This window comes from Suillus clintonianus, assembly GCF_016758775.1.
Source record: "Suillus clintonianus strain FC179 chromosome Unknown DEU56scaffold_68, whole genome shotgun sequence".
Classification (NCBI taxonomy): Eukaryota; Fungi; Basidiomycota; class Agaricomycetes; order Boletales; family Suillaceae; genus Suillus; species Suillus clintonianus.
The window spans coordinates 186,891-203,243 of NW_024539292.1; the positions used below are offsets into that span (position 1 = coordinate 186,891).

The 16,353-nt window shown below is 47.1% G+C and overlaps 4 protein-coding genes across 4 annotated transcripts; 1 reads left to right on the top strand and 3 right to left on the bottom strand.

Moving 5' to 3' along the window:
• Positions 1-176: 176 nt before the first annotated feature.
• On the bottom strand, positions 177-978 carry DEU56DRAFT_741887 (GNAT domain-containing protein; the record flags this gene model as incomplete). The annotated part of the gene is made up of 2 exons (XM_041348889.1): positions 177-427; positions 498-978. The coding sequence occupies 2 exons, from the start codon at positions 976-978 to the stop codon at positions 177-179; spliced, it is 732 nt and encodes a 243-aa protein (XP_041205644.1).
• Positions 979-1,219: 241 nt separating this feature from the next.
• DEU56DRAFT_819260 (uncharacterized protein) lies at positions 1,220-2,785 on the bottom strand. The gene is made up of 5 exons (XM_041354013.1): positions 2,249-2,785; positions 2,134-2,198; positions 1,953-2,079; positions 1,675-1,873; positions 1,220-1,617 (listed from the first exon to the last, which is right to left on the bottom strand). The coding sequence occupies exons 1-5, from the start codon at positions 2,307-2,309 to the stop codon at positions 1,329-1,331; spliced, it is 741 nt and encodes a 246-aa protein (XP_041205645.1). The 5' UTR covers positions 2,310-2,785; the 3' UTR covers positions 1,220-1,328.
• Positions 2,786-3,726: 941 nt separating this feature from the next.
• Positions 3,727-5,263, bottom strand: DEU56DRAFT_741940 (uncharacterized protein; the record flags this gene model as incomplete). The annotated part of the gene is made up of 8 exons (XM_041348892.1): positions 3,727-3,838; positions 3,893-4,047; positions 4,164-4,292; positions 4,338-4,476; positions 4,530-4,723; positions 4,775-4,876; positions 4,942-5,077; positions 5,136-5,263. 8 exons carry the CDS (start codon positions 5,261-5,263, stop codon positions 3,727-3,729), a joined length of 1,095 nt encoding a protein of 364 aa, XP_041205646.1.
• Positions 5,264-7,725: 2,462 nt separating this feature from the next.
• DEU56DRAFT_915484 (uncharacterized protein) lies at positions 7,726-9,384 on the top strand (the record flags this gene model as incomplete). The annotated part of the gene is made up of 6 exons (XM_041357746.1): positions 7,726-8,023; positions 8,083-8,150; positions 8,200-8,285; positions 8,347-8,950; positions 8,996-9,105; positions 9,165-9,384. The coding sequence occupies 6 exons, from the start codon at positions 7,726-7,728 to the stop codon at positions 9,382-9,384; spliced, it is 1,386 nt and encodes a 461-aa protein (XP_041205647.1).
• Positions 9,385-16,353: the final 6,969 nt, after the last annotated feature.

Genomic DNA, 16,353 nt, shown 5'->3' on the forward strand with positions numbered 1-16,353 from the left:
CGACCATGTCGACCATGAATAAACGCGTGGCATCGGAAAAACATGTGACGGTGAGAAAGCAGCACGCGCCGCTTGTCTGACCGCCTGCACTTGGCCTGCACTCTCTGCAGGCCTCCACCAAAACCTACTGAACGATAGCGGGAACAAATCAAAATATCGCTCTCATCCGAATCATACTAAGCTTGGTCATGTTTCCACTCAAGAAGGGTCATTTTCTTTCTCTCTCCTCTAACCGTCTTCCCGTTGTCGAACAGCCCTCTGTTCACGAACCCGTTCTTCTCGAAAACACGGTTGCTCCCAATATTCCCAGCAAAAGTGTGCGCCACTACATGACGGGCACTCATCCTAGGGATTGCCCATGCGCTCAGCAAGAGACCGATTGCTGCAGTCATAATCCCCTTTCCGTGGTGGCTCGCAGCAAGCCAGTCTATCGCAAACGAGCACATGACAAACCTCAGCATCAAGACAATCGTCGCAGGTCCAGAGAACCAACGTACCTCCGAAAGCATACTGAATTGTCGGGTCGCCTGCTTGCTTTTTTGCATTCTCTTCTCGCAGTCGCTTCCGTTCTACTTCATCTAGTACCTCCTCGAATGGACTTCTTTTGAAATTCACATCTCCTATCAGAATGTCTTCTCCATTCTCTTTGACTTCCCTAAGGTACCGCACAGGGCTCACATCCACGAACTGAAGCGGGCCATTAGGGAAATCCTCCTGGCTCTTCCGCAGATACTCCAAAGTAGCATCGCATTCCTCTTTTACAAGCTGGATCCAGTCATCTGCATGTTCCGGTAGATACGGCACTGGGGGTCCCTCTATCCATCCGTAAATAGCTGGATCGTTCATATGCTGTGTGAGTACAGACTGATCTCCTTGTCGAGGTGGGGTGAGAATGATGTTCTGGTGTGGTGCTGGAAGCCGGAGGAATGGTTCCCCAGTTTTGGTGTTAATCTCAATGGGGTGGAGCTGGCGTGTCATCCTTGGAATGGGCGCAGAAGATAGAAACCCTCGATCAAGGGAGTCACAAAGTGTACGATTGAGTTCGTGTAGAAAAGCGCTTACTTGATTAGCCTGGGATGATATCAAAGCGTCTGAGATCGTTATCAGACGCCTTGTATTTGTCGCTAATCGGCTGATGTGTATCGGAGAATGGCCAATGGGATAATGAGCACACTGTCACCGATGAGTGCCCAGCGGTGAATCCTAAATCTGACCTGCACTCGGGCAAATTGCAAGAAAGTGTGCGGGAATATGTATCACGAATAGGGCCCGTTATTAGATCCAGGAAAACAAAATGAATAGGATATGTACAAAAATACATGCGAAGCTCACGTCGTCTTCTTTTCTACGAGACGCGCATGCTGCTTCAGCCATTCGGTTCTCCATTGCTTCCACTCAGATTCTCTGCCTCCATCCGCCCAGACGGCCCAACCATCCCTTAGCTGTAGCCACACGCTGATTGGGTGATTTAAGAGGGCAGACCGGGTTCGTCCAAACATAGAATCCGGGAATTTAGCTGGGAGGAGTTCGGTACACACATAATGTGAAACGCCATGTACTATGCCAATTCCTAGGCCCCATTTGACTTGATGGGGCGTGTGGTACAGCAAGTCAAGTCTGACAGAAAACGATGAGCGCCAAGCCACTGTTTCAACTAGAATCTTCAGAGCTCACCTCGAATAGGCAACGATGCCACACCATGCAGCTAATCCAAGGTAGACAACTGTTCGGAAAAGTTGATCGAGTACGATGGATCCTGTCAACGCAAACCGGTGTCGAAAGTACATGTGACAGATCAGGAATGCAGAAAAATAGCCCATGTACTGGCTGTGCGATGAGGGAAAGCCGTAACCATTTAGGTGAAGCTGACTATCTGATCATAAATATTTCAAGGGTCATCTTAGACTGAGACACAGCTTTATGTGGGAATGGTTTGGAAGACGAATACATACCAACTGGACGCTCCTGTTTAAAAATGTGCTTTAGCACCAGATTCAATCCCTCTGAAAGGAATTGTCCTGCCCACATGTTGATGATAGTCAATTCACGTGTTTGCACGGCGAGTACTGCGTACGCAGGCTGTCATGGGTGTATTAGCGCTCGCGAAGCTGCGGTTTATTGTCGAGTCCGCACCATCAGAAGGATTGGACTCAGCGTCAGCAGTGCAAGTACAAAAGAAGTGTCGGAAGACGCATCATCTGGACCTCCGAGTTAGCGAGGGAAAAGGAACACAAATATTTTAACGCACAGATTACATGTGTCAGGTCCAGGGACTGGGAGACGCGCTGGGCGGCTACTTGGTCCGTCATGACCGTGGTTCGAAGCTGTCGAGGAGCTGGATACTTTTGTTCCGCTGTTGATTGTGTATAAGCAGTAGAAGACTTGAATGGTCCAATTCAATGTGATTGGGTTGTGGTAGTCAACTTGCTGTAGCGGATCAAAACTTGAACCGAAAGTTTGAAACGCCCAAGGCGCTAAAAACCGTCACAGCCACCGTCGACTAAGAGCAGCCGCTATCATCAGCTCCGCTCTTGACGGGAAATTCAATCGATGGTCACTGATATCAAGAAACGTGTAAGTACTTGCTGTGGCCTCTCACTGCCATCGGCAATCCAGATTCCATGCAAATTCAAGCGACACCGCCCCGGCCCCCCCTATTTGTCGAGTCATGTTAGGCTTGCCTGAGTGATTCAGAGCCAAAAATGAATCAGCAGACGCGGGTCCGGCCATCATAAAGTCATATAAAATATGTCTGTGCACCCAATTATTATCATTCGCGTCCAAGTCCCCTCTTTTCATCCAAGCTGGCGTCCATCCCAGCATCACTGTCCCGTGAAAAAATGGACCATGCTCTACATACCCCAGTAACTTACATAATGACAATCATCAGCGAAATATAGGCAGGTGGAATGATCGATTCACGCAATGGAATATATAGGATCCCTCTTTGCATAATACTACAAATTTAGATCGCAGTTCGGACAAGCACAAATTTTTCTGCTTCATTTTCGAGTCATTAAAATTATCAGACATGATTGGAGCGGGAAGGAATTCACGCACTTTAAGTTATGATTGGATCACCGCAGTCTTTCTGAAGGCTGACATGTCTTGCTATGTATAGGAACCCTGTTTGTATAAATCTTCAATTTTAGATTGCAATTTTGCAGGACAACGTTAATTCTACTGTATTATCTTACTGAAAATGCTTGGAGTGTATTGCAATCTGTTATTTTATGCTGAAAATGACCACCCTCAGTTTTTATTGTGCCAAAGCCAGAGGAGCTCAGTCTTTAAGTAACATGTCCATCAACGCATGCGGCTGAGAGGCTTTGCAAGGGTTCGAATGAATGCGCGCAAGTCAAAACAACATAAATTCAGTTTGAAAATATAAGTAGAAGCATTTAGAATATGATTGAGCGTGCCAAGAAGCTTTGTTCGTTCGAAGGGCGTCACTCGGTTCAAACACATGTGCGAAAATTGTTCTATTGAAGGGGGTTTGCCAAAGATTTAAATATATATGTGCAAGTTGATCATCCGCATAAATTCGGTCAGCAAAGACAGGTAGAAACATCTAGCATAGAATTGAGCGCATCAAAAAGCAATGCTCGTTCGTTCAGAGAGGCTTGCCAGGAGTGAACCATTAAGAAATTTGTATTCAAGTTTAGAGATAATGAGAGTGTGAACATCCGCTAGGTAATTGCGCGCAAGAACATGGTGACTAGTATGTTAAGGAGAATCCCCCTCATGAGCTTCCCTCTGCGAACTCATCCTCGCAACTGAGAACTTCCCAAGCTGCGCTGAAGTGAGGGGAACTGTGCGAATCTTTCCAAACACTTTCCTGCAAGCAATGCGGAAAGTTAAAATATGAGACACGACAATAGTGAAAATTTACCTGTTCCACCATTTGAGCAACTCGTTGATGCGGGCCTGAGCATCAGCGCCCGGTACGACCTCAAAAAAGTCTACAATGTTGTTGTAGAAATCGTAGTAGTCGAAGTCTCCGTCAACACTCCGCCAGGAGTTAATGTTGGAAAGGGCGAAACGAAGCTATACCCATGATCAGTTTCAAAAGGAAGGTCAACACAACAGAAAAGACAAACCTGACAAGTTGTGTATGCAATAGCGCGCGGGGTGACTGTCTTCATACCAATGATGTTAGCTACATGACTGCGGTTGACCGCGTCATTCTCCGAGGACCGACGGCGCTGAGATGCTGAGATGACATCAGCGCCATTGCCATCACCGTCGATTTCTTTGGCGGAGGACGGGGACGTGAAGAGGTGTTTGAATGCCTGCAAAAATCAGCAGCGCCACCCTCGACATGCAGTAGAACTTACTTTGAGTAGTAGAGTCGAGCGAAAAAGACCTTTCTCGATGTTTGCAGAATCAAAGGAGTAGTCTTTGTATATGAACGCTGGCCAAGAGTAAGCGGTAACTAGGAAGTCGGAATCCCGGTCTCTGATCTTGTCCTTGGTCCTGTTGTAATGATGAAAATGTTATTAATGCTAAATCAAGTTAATGATACGTACGAGGAGAGAGACCACACATACTCGACCGGACACAAGAGCATGCCGGTGGTGTTATGGACAAACCCGCGATCGTCTTTGATCGTGGTGCGAAGGGGGGGGTCCAATGGATGAAAGAGTTCATTGAGCCATACCACGACCGCATGCTTGAGATTTGCGGTGTCATCCCCTCGTGCACTGTCTGCGCCTTTTCGCAGCTGAGGATATATAGTGAGTAAAGGAGAAACATTGCCAGAAGAAATGTTCACCTCTTTCAAAATCGAATCCAATTCCTCGACATCTGAAAAAAGTTTCTTCTTCAGCCAAGGGAGGCAACGAAGGAGTTCGTTGAAAGAACTAAATGTCCTGTCCTCGCTGGTACAAGTTAGGATATGACAGCTAGACCGTGGATGAAAACGTACTCTCGAGTTGTAACAAGCTCATCTTGGGAATCGAGTGATTGCAGTAAGTCTTCTCGTCGATCGTTTTCGGCCACGAGGTCCTCAAGGCTATCGAACAAAGAAACGAGCCGGCGAATGCCCCGTCCTTTGTGTACATTGGAGTTGGAGTGTCTGTGTACCCAACTGAATAAGAGCTCGTCGCGCAAGCAAAAGGAGGTTGGGGACTCACGGCTTGCTCCGCTTGCTCGCCCTAATATTTTCGAGCTCCTGCTCCAGAGCCGCAATACGTCGTTTGGCACGGGCAGCGGTAGTATCATCCTCGCGGTCGCTGTCAGATTCTTGTTGTGGTAACACCATGAGGATCAACTTGGGTGAAGGACGAACAACTTACAGTAAGCGCATTGTTCAATGTTTATATCATATTTCGAGAGAGGGGTGAACTGTAGTTGGTATGAAGGCGGACACACGCTCGCTTGAGATGCTGTGGAGCGCAAGGTGTTCCAAAACCTGCTCGCTTGAGGTGTGGAGCCGTTCGCTGCTGAGCCCCACGTAATATGCTGTCATTCCGTAAACATCGAAAAGAAGTAAGTACGGCATTAGTCAATCAACAGATAAATCACATTGGGTGCGCAGCAACACTGAGAAGTTCATGAGAAATGAAATTTTGCCACCAGCGATAGCAGCTGCTGTTCGAGAAACAAATGTGCTAATATAACTACGAACATGCAAGGTACATGGCAGGATCCATTTTGCGCCTGCAAAAAAATCAGTTGGGCGAACCCTGGCAAAGGAATACTACCAATACTTACATAGCGAGGTTCACCGTATCCTTCAGTTGGATGCGAACAACATCCCCAGCAGCGGCCAATTCGCCAGCCATGATGTGGACGTCGGTAAGGAAACTTTCGGTCTCGCTGAGAGTAGCCACGTCTTGGGAATACAGGGGATCGAAGGCTTGAATCAAGGCCCAGTTCCACTGCCCTTTGAATGCGCGATGTAGCTAGAGCCACTTCAGTCACTGTAGATTGAATATATATAAATATATACACTTACAAGAATAATGGCAGAAGCAAGGCTGAAACGAAAGTTAGAAAGCGCTGCTGGGCAGAGTAGGCTCCTTGTGGAGCGCGCGCTTTGCAGTTCGTTTCTCAATGCGTTCCCAAAGAACTTTGGACTGGAAATAAATTCAGCCAGTAAGCAATATGGAAGTGGGGCATGGTATTGGAATTTCTGGCCCTAAAGAGACATCAGCGCGAAGACAAAGAATCGATCACTAGACCAACCAATCCTATATCACGTACGTGCAGCCATTCGAACGCTGTATCAACTTGATTGGCGGTAGCAATGGCAGCCGAAATGGAAGGGTTGAAAAGAAAGGTGACCGGGTCCAACATTTCTGACTCGAGGAAGAACCCAAGACAGCACCTTTTCCACATCGAAAGAAGTCGTGTTGGCCCGCGTGTGCCAATTTCATCTTTCAACGCGCTTAAAGATTGTTGTAGGCTAGTGTCTGTAATGATGATACACGGTAATCAGCACCTGACAAGTGTGACCATTGGGAAACTCACCGCTAGTATTTCGCAATACAGCAAGATGAAAGTGCCGACTCGCTTCGCCTGCCAAGACACTGGGATGCATGTTGAAGCATCGCATGAGTGCTGCTCCAAAAACCTCCTGATGAAGGTCATGGAACACTCGTTTAGAAATCTTTGAAGTACAATTATATCAGTATGAAGTTGAACGGGGAACATCAACTCACTGAGGACCTGGGACAAAATGGCTGACTGAAAGTACCGATATAGTACGGGTCATAAGTGCCGATAGGCTGAAGGGCCTGATCTGAGTAATCGTGGATGTCTGAGTTGACACCTGTTTCATCGATGTCCTGGATGCTCATCGCTGCAGGCCCGGGATCACGATGGTCACAAATGAGTGGGATAGACGCCGACTCATGCTTTATACACTAAGCATCAAGCACCTGCAAGTGATCCAGTCCTCCAGGTGCCAGCATCTCGGAATCGACCAAGTGCGCTCGAACACGATTGAATGGCTATTCAATAGCATGACTCACTGGCGGGAATGAAGCACAAGCGGTGGAGTAATGGCGATCTGGGTGTGGAGCTTTCCATTTGAGAAAAATACGCACATATTGAGTTAGCTTGGGCGAGAAAGAGTTACGAACATCGTAGAGTCACGTACACATATAAGCTTCCGACTAGTATGTACGTCTTCGAGATGAGTTGACCATGATATGCACGGTACAACAGGCTGGTCACGAGCGTAATTGGCGGATCTTTCAGCTTAGTAAGCAATTACCTGAATCTCAGAAACTGAAATCTCCTTAATTCAGTGGATTTACACATCTTGGTGTTGCACTTGTCTCACATGCCCATGATGTAGTTAACAACTTAACAATATGGTTGTACACTGCGGTCATGCGCACAGTGTGTTAGCGGGTGAACTGGAAACATTTGATCTAGAATAATTGAATATTGGCAAGTAAATATACAGCGAATTAAATTTTATTGTAAGTTCTTAACCAGAGTTAGCTAGAATGGTTTCCCCTAGGCCTGCTTGAGGCCTGCAGTTCTCAAAACTTTTGATGCATCATGATGTCTTGTGTATGCAAGAATTGTGAATTGTGAGTTCTGAGACTACTGAGTACAGCTGAGAAGTGCTTACCTATGATACAGCTGTACTACTAACTTGAAGATTCGGAAACAAAAAAAAAACTGTTGACAGCTGACTCAGCCTGCGCAGATTGCGCAGGCTATAATATAGGTGGATGTGGCACCCATGAGAGGCACATCTGCATCATCATGCCCGTTACTACCCGCCTTTTATCGTCAGAGGCATGCAATAGTGCCTATGAATGCAGGTTTCAATCACCTTCTACCACATCATTCAGAAGGTCCTACTCGCAGGGTCTTGAGAGCAAAAGGAACACCTTTGTGCAAAGTCCCTCCCCAAATACCCACCCCCCCAACAACTTGAATAATGCCACTTCATTGGATTCACCATCAAAATCCAAGGTTCAAGTTAACAAATATCCAGCACCAACACCTTTGCAGAGGGAGGCATCCTCCAAACCAGCCGATGAATGTGTCCCAAGAGATGGTGAGTGTGTTGAGCGCTTGGCGCATCACACATTGCACCACACTCACCCTAGCGAATAGTAGCAATAGACTTGCGCAAGCGGATTATCGCCGCCATCAGAGATGCCGATAACGCGGAAGAAGTCGAAGTATGTAATCATCCATTTCGTTATCTTCAATTGACTCACGGCTCCACAGGAATTTTTCAATGTGTCAAAAGACGATTATCATTATATTTTAGATGCTATCGATGAAGATGATGATGAAGATAAAGTAATACGCAAGTAAGTACTCTGATATATCCATATCCATCCAATCCTGAACTCATCTGTTTACCTCCATCAGACTCGTATACGCTGAGGAACTCAAACTCCTTACCGCCACCCTGCCTAACCGACTTCATCAAGCGTACCTTGCCCCGATGAGCGCCACACTGCTCGGCGCCGTGGGGTCGATAGGCATCCCTTACCGATTCGGGCAGATCCGCATTCAAACCGACATTCATCTTCTCAGCGCCGTTGGCCTCAAACTTGGAGTGCCGGACATGTTGATGGAGTACAAGGACCCGGACGGTGATTGCATCCCCCTCTGGGCCACTGAAATCAGTGCCTCCCAGACGAAGAAATCGGCGACAAGGAGACTCGGCGGCTTCATGAAGGATCGCGGGGATCTCCTCGCCATCACGTCCATCGACGTGAAAGAAAAGAAGAAGCATGTGGGGCCCCGGTCAGGGTCAGAGGCGGTTGAGGTCTTAGAGGAACACGGATCAGTCTCAACGTTTTCGCAGTGGCTGTCGCACACGGCCCCCAACGACGAGGACCCTACCGTCATGAAAACATTCCGTCACGTCTGGCAGCATCCTATCACCGTGACGATAACAACGTGGCTTCGCCGCCCCGACGGCAGTTTCAGTATTAAGGAGAAGAATCCCGATCTTTGCGCAACAGCGGTACGATCAATTCTCTCCTTCAATCCATCTTCTGACCAATTACAGGACTTGTTTCCTGAGCGCTGTGATCTTGAAGAAATTGATCACGTTTTTCGACGTACCTTGGAGAGGATTAGAGACCGGGTTGTCTCCCTGATTGAAACCAGGTTTCCAAGGTACGTTTTTCTTATTATTGTCGACGAATTGATCTAATCAACATTTATTTGTTTTCCAGCGCCGTTAAGGATGCCGCCTTCGATCGTATTCGTGCGTGGTCTCCTCCGGAACCGCTGAACGATTGGGACCGTCTCGCCGATGAGATTATCGTCGGCGCGAGGCAAACGGGATACACGCGTTATGCTGGCTGTCATCAAAACATCCTCAAGCGCAAAGCAGAAGCAGATGAAGTGACCACCGGAGGTTCTGGATCTACGAAGAGGACCAGGGCAGCTTAGGGTTTCGTATGAACGATTGTCTCTCTTTCTTGTGTCGTCATGTTCACAATCGTGTTGCTCGTCTGATGGCATCCTTCCTATGCGTTTCACATCTACTCAAATGTAATCATATCCCATAGCTTTTTGTACACTATCGCAGAGAATGGATTTTTCCCCCTCCCCCCCTCGCAATACTTAGTACTGGTGGTCTTGTTGTCAGTGTTCCAGTGTGTGTTGCGACTTCGTCTAAAAATTTCGACGGTTGGCCACGTCAAATGACATGTCAAGATAGTAAGTAGGATCTTGAAAGAGTTGCCCTGTCGCGGACGCCTGATATTATAATGTCTCATGTGCTTTCATTTACCGTACAGGCATTATGTATTGTCAGGCAATTTCTACGATGGTACGATGGACAAACACTGCGGTATTTACTGATTACTGCGACACAACTTCAAGAACGCGTGCCAAGATGGCGATTTGTTCCCGAAACAAGCTGACAAATTCTTTCTCCAATCTAAGATTTTCTACCAATGGATCAACACCTCCAGCTGTATTAGTTGCGCTGCTCGATAAGGCCACACACCGCTTCTTGGCAAAGTCCTGGCTCCGAAGGTGAGTTTGATTTTCCGGTTCAAATCGGCAATGTGAGAGACTTACCCCACCGGACCCGCAGCCAGAGTGCGATTCACCTGATAACGCGCGTTTCAAATTAGGCCTTTGGTTCTTGGGATCAGGTGAGTTTGTTTGATAATCCAGTGATCAATAAAATTTCAAAAAATTTCACGTACTTTCAGCATCAAATCAGGCTGTACATCTGCAATGCCAGGTACTTTTGGTGTTGGCGACCGCGGCCTAATTATGGACTCGGAATCATCCTGCACATTGAGACCTGGCTCAGATCTCGGCCGATGACATTCTGGAAGAATCTGGCTGTACATATAATATCCTTGTGAGTCAGAAGGTGCCCCTTGACCGTTTGCTAGGTAACGGAATTCGCGAGGACTTGGTGAGTCTCCTAATCCGAGAAGTAGTGATGTGTTGTTGTTGTATCTAGAGCTTGGGCTGCTAGGCTGCATTATGAAGAATTCAAGCGGGTTTAGTGATGACGCCGAAAGGCCGGTAGACAAAATTCGGTAGGTCATTATCTTTTTAAGCACTAACATTATCATACACTTTCTAGATTAATTGACTATTGCCTGGACGGAGTCATTGCTCCACGTACGGCAGCTCCACAGCAGCTCCACGGCGCTAATACTTTCAGCCAGGGAACTTTCGTAATGTTAACGTCCCGTACGTGTGCGGTGTAAGATTCTTTAAAATTTCCGCTATAAAAACAGGTACCACCAGGCCAATTTCGCACGGTCAAACCACACTTCAACTTGTGAGATCTAGCCATGTCCATGACATACGCTATCCCTACGGGACTCATGCGATCCGAATCACCTTCGGTGCGCTCGCTTGGTAGTGCCTCAAATCTATTCCAAGTTCCCTTCTCAACGACACCCTCGAGGAACACCAATAGTCCACCGGCAATCGCACATGATGGAATGGGACTTGGTATTGAGTTTTGGCAGCATTTAGTAGGTCAATCAACTACTTTTCCCGTTAACCAATTCTCATTGTATATAGCATCACATTACCGACCCCCACGCTGGATACCCGTCAGCGTTAATGATTGCTAATCATCACATCGCGCCATGCGCAACGGCCGAGTTGCAGCTCAAGCTCGCGTGGATCAGTTCATGTTGTTGTTGAGAGCACTGTCCGAAGAACTGGAGGATTGGAAGTGGAAGGAACAGGAGGCCGAACAAACAATCTTGTCTTTGGCTCAAAAGAACGACACTCCACCTGCTGATCATGATGCATGACCCATGCAATGTTCGCCTGGTAACCATATATTAACTTATACATTTTTTTTGGAATAGCAAACATCGTAGCGCTTGCTTTCCTTTGCTACTCATCATGATTAACGCTCTACGTACAGTGTAGTTGGTTTTGTATTTCTTATGTACATCAATCACGCTGGTACTACCAGTCCTTGCCATGACTGAGCGCTGAGCCTTTGTGGGAAAATGAAACCTTGTCACCTTTCTGTCAGGTGAGAATCGCAGTAATATTAATATTGCTTGTTTTCATTATCTTGTACAATTATGTAATGCCAAACCGCCGCATGGCACGCATGTGCGTGTGTAGTTTATGGCTGGCAATGCGGTTTCTACCGAGATATTTTCAATCTGAGTTCGAAACCTATAGCGAGATATTCCAACTTATCGTTTGTATCCCTCAGCTAGTACCACTGGACGCCCGCTCATTCCAGTTGCCGATACACGCATTACGCACGGCTCCGCATTATGCGGACACTTTCAGTTGCTCAGGCGCTGATCCGTGAACGTCAGCTGTTAACTTGTGCGACTAGGTCCCTGAGCATCAAAGGACGTCCTGGGAAGGCTCTTATTATATTTTATTTTGACTGCTATGGTTGTACTAATGCTTTATTCTAGATTGTTAACTGACTCAGGCGCCCAGGAGGTGCTGGTAGTGCTGTAGATCAGCGCATCGGCACTCATGATCGGGTGTATATTCATATTCCATCCTTCGGTTCTGCACCCATCATATTTGCACCAACAACAAGCGCTTCGGCTCATTATGTGCCGCTCTGCTGTGTTGCCTTGCGCACGGCTCTACTACGTACTGGGTTATTATGGATCTGAAGCCAGGCTCATACTAGCGCTCTTGGTATGACATTTTCGCATCGCTGGGTTCCTCTATGGATGTCCTCCATCGGCAAGTTAACCTGTTTGGTGTTCATCCCGTAAATCTCCATTGCGCGCGGAACATGGAGCGGTGGTTGGAACCCAACAGGGTGAGTTACACTTTGACTGTCTCACCGCCCACACTGGACTGAATATACTCTTCTAGGGATCGTCTGGCCAGATATTGAGAGCACAGCTCCTAAGAAAATTTAAATTTACCCTGTGCCAAAGGGAGCGTGCCATTACAGTCCAATTCTTGGGTACCCCTGCACAGAGGCGTGCACAAATTCTGCAACTGGTAAACGTCATTTTGCGCTGACATTGTCTGTACGCTCATTTCTAGCAATTCAGCAGTGCAAGCTTTTTGAAGCGGGTGTCTCCCAAGAGGAGCTCCGTCAAATCCTGACCTAGCTGAGGTCTGTTACAAGTGGCAAGGTACGTCTAGGTGTTGTACGATACAAGGATCTTGATAACTGACTTCCTTTGCCTAGATATATCATGCAACGCGTTATGCTGAAGCCACAAGCTCTGGCTTAGGCTTGTGTCAATAATTTTAGTTGGTCTTTTGTGATACCGCCCATGAAGAAGATGGTGCTTGGAGCCTGAGGAATCGATTATAGACTTTTCCTCACTTCCATTGGAATATTCAATGAGCATCACCACATGTATTAAACTAGCTCACTGATCATATACATCATCGACCTCAAATAAATTACAGTCCTGTAAGGTGTCCGATTTTTTTCAGCCGTAATGGTCATTGAATTAATTACTTAAAATTTCTAAATCTACCTGCATGACTACTACACCCGCCATTGCTTCTGACAGTCGACCACAACCGTCATCTGGCTGACAAGCCTGGGCCATGGTCCAGCTTTGCTCTACAAGCAAATTCTCTATCACAAACATCGCTCATCTTAATACTCTGCGTTGTGTTGATGGTCCGACTTGTCTGTGGCGCCCAAGGTTGCCAACGGGTATTACAAGACCAGCGCGCGCTCACGTTGCACCAGCAAAACTTGTGGCTGAATACAAAAAAACAGTGCTTGCTGTGTCTCAGAAGCGAAAAGATCGCGTGCGTAACGCAATAAGCGACAAAGGTATTGAAAGACAAAACACGCGGTCCTTCAGTAGGTTCTATGTGATCGTCTGCGGATGCTTGTGCTTACAAAACCATCTCAAGTGCTCCGCCATTGCGGCCTCAGAGATCGTAGACCTAAGAAACACGGAATCAACAGATGTGGTATTGCCGCCTGAACATCCTATTATCGAGGCGATGGCCCCCTTGAATCATGCTTCTGAGTCGCCTATGGATGCTGACATCCGGATACTACTAGTACCAATATGTTGACCAGAAGCCCAGATATTGATACATCAACGATGGACATTGGTAAGCCCGGAAATGCTATTGATTTCTTGCACTGACCAGGTACACATCAGATCATCACATCTCTGGTGAACTGCGTGCTCTTCCCGGTGATGGTAACGTGAACTTGGAATGCATTGGTGAGAAACGATCCTTGCACTTTAGTGTATGCTAATGTTTCACATAGCTCGCTCTAAACCGCAAAGAAATACCAGACTGCCCAAGCGGTATTGCGTCGATGGGCCTGTGGAACACATCGTTCGCAATATTGAAACCTCTACTCAGGACGTTGTACACGAAGATACCCTGGCGACAGATATACCACCAGCCAGAAGTGTTGTCCGAAGGGTGATTCTTCTTGTCACTGAATCCATTCGCAACGTCGTGGGAGCGTTTGGTCTATCTCGTGACTACCCACAGCGCCCGTCCTACGAACCGGACATATTCATTCCCTCACGTCTTCTGGTCAATAAATGTCCAACGTTACCCCCTTCCATCAATTTCACCGCCCCCACATCCTTTTCCGAACATGACTGTGTATCGATTGCTGAACTGGATGTCCAGCGGAAGTACGAGAAAGTCGGAGGCGGAGGTTTCACGTCTTGTGCACGATGTGCTACTTGCAGAGGATTTTGATGTCCATGGTCTTCAAGGCTTCAGTATGAGGAAGCATCTGAGCCTTCTCGATAGCACTCCAGACCAAAATCCACCTAATGGTGCTGCGAAGTTTCCGGAAGGTTGGATTGAGACGGACGTGACTATCGAAGTCCCAAGTCGGAAAGCGGATGCTTCTGGTGGGCATCTGTTTACAATCCCAGGATTTCACTATCGGCCATTGGTCAGTGCCATTTGCGAAGCGTTTTTAGACGCTCAAGCGAAGGCATTTCATCTATGGCCCTTTCGTCGTCTCTGGACTGACCCAAACGATGGGAATACGTATCGTGTTTATGATGAGCTTTATACATCAGATGCGTGGATACTAGCTCACGATGACCTACAGAAGCAGCCCAAGGAGCCTGATTGTGCTCTCGAGCGAGTGATTGCAGGCTTGATGTTTTCCTCGGATGCAACTCAACTTGCCAACTTCGGGAACGCATCGGCGTGGCCGTTATACTTGTTTTTTGGGAACTTGTCAAAGTATGCTCGTGCCAAGCCTGACTCCGGAGCGTGTCATTTGATCGGATTTTTACCATCTGTGAGTGTCATTTGTCTACTGCTACGTTATGGTTTCACAACTCCATGAAGCTCCCAGATCGAATTAAAAATACCTTCCGAAACCTTGGGGTCGTTACGAAAAGCGGTATAGCTGCTCTCTTCGCACACTGTCGAAGAGAGCTTTCCAGGGATGTTGGGACATCTTTTAGATGATGAATTTATCCATGCGTACCACCATGGTATCGTGATAAGATGCGCCGATGGCATACTTCGTCGCGTATTTCCTCGAATATTCACATATTCTGCAGATTATCCGGAAAAGTGAGTGGGCTCGCAAAATCTAGTAACGTACTACCAATGTAATGTGAATACCAGGATACTTATTGCAACCATCAAAGACATGGGATCATGTCTCTGTCCGCGCTGCCTGGTGACGAAATCAAAATCTGATCATGTCGGATTTTTGAGAGATGCGCGCGCGCGGATTGATAGTCTAAGGGTCTACTGCTTGCAGACGATACAGGCTGCACGAGATTTTGTATACAAGTCCGGGTACGCAGTCGATGGAACTGCAGTGGAGAACCTTCTTTTCCATGAGTCATGGGTTCCAACTATTGTAAGCACTATTCCATGTGTCCCGTTTACTGGCTGAGACACGACATTCAGAATGTCTTCGCTCAAAAGCTTGGGCGCTTCGGATTTGACCCATTTCGCATGTTGGTCGTTGACCTTATGCATGAATGCGAATTGGGAACGTGGAAGGGTCTCTTTAGTCACTTGGTCCGCCTTCTATACGCCCTCCCCAATGGCGCTGAAGTTGTTATTACACTCAATGAAAGGTAAGTCCCTTCTTTTTGAACTTGCAGAAAGATTTAGATTACCGTCAGATTCAGACTTGTGCCCACATTTGGCCGAGGTGTTATCCGCAAGTTCTCCGATGACACGTCAAGCATGAAGAGGTTGGCTGCAAGAGACTTCGAGGACATTCTACAGGTCATCTTTCTTAGGGAATCGCTACTGATGATATTGCAGTGTGCCATGCCCGTTTTCGAGGGACTCCTACCATCCCCACACGACGCAAAGTCCAGACTCTGCTGTTCAGATTCGCTGAATGGCACGCCTACGCAAAAATGCGGCTACACACCGAAGTAACCCTGGATTCCATGTCACGAACGTTTACTTCACTTTGCAGCTACGAAAGTTCCGTCGTCAGGTCTGTGATCACTATACTACCCTCGAACTGCCGAAGGAAAAGGCTGCACGGTATCGACGACAAGCACATAATGAAAGCCGGCCTACTGATGTATCTTCATCCTCTCCAAAGAAAAAGTCATTCAATATGAAAACCTACAAGTTTCACGCCCTTGGAGATTACGTTCAGTCCATTAAGTTCTTTGGAACCACCGATTCCTTCACAACACAAATTGTATGGCGCCAGTTTATTATTATCATGAGCTTCTACTGAATACTGAGTTTAGGGTGAACTTGCCCATCGAGCCATCAAGGCATTTTACCCATTCACCAACAAGAAGAATACGGCCAAGCAGCTTTCCAAACACGAACGGCGCCGACGCCGGCTTCGAAAGATGCAGGAGTTAGAGCAAGAATCGTCTTTGGCTCCCGACTCCCCCGATAATCTTCCGCCCCCGGATCGCGCCTTCATCACAAATATCCCATCATCGCAATCCTATCTATATACACCAACTACTACAGGACAAT

Excerpts from the sequence above, each read along its gene's own strand:
- DEU56DRAFT_819260 (XM_041354013.1), bottom strand. The coding sequence starts at position 2,309 with ATGACGGACCAAGTAGCCGCCCAGCGCGTCTCCCAGTCCCTGGACCTG. Across the intron at positions 2,199-2,248 it reads GGACCTGACACATGTAATCT|ATGATGCGTCTTCCGACACT; the intron begins GTGCGTTAAAAT and ends TCGGAGGTCCAG. Across the intron at positions 1,618-1,674 it reads GGCATCGTTGCCTATTCGAG|ACTTGACTTGCTGTACCACA; the intron begins GTGAGCTCTGAA and ends GTTTTCTGTCAG.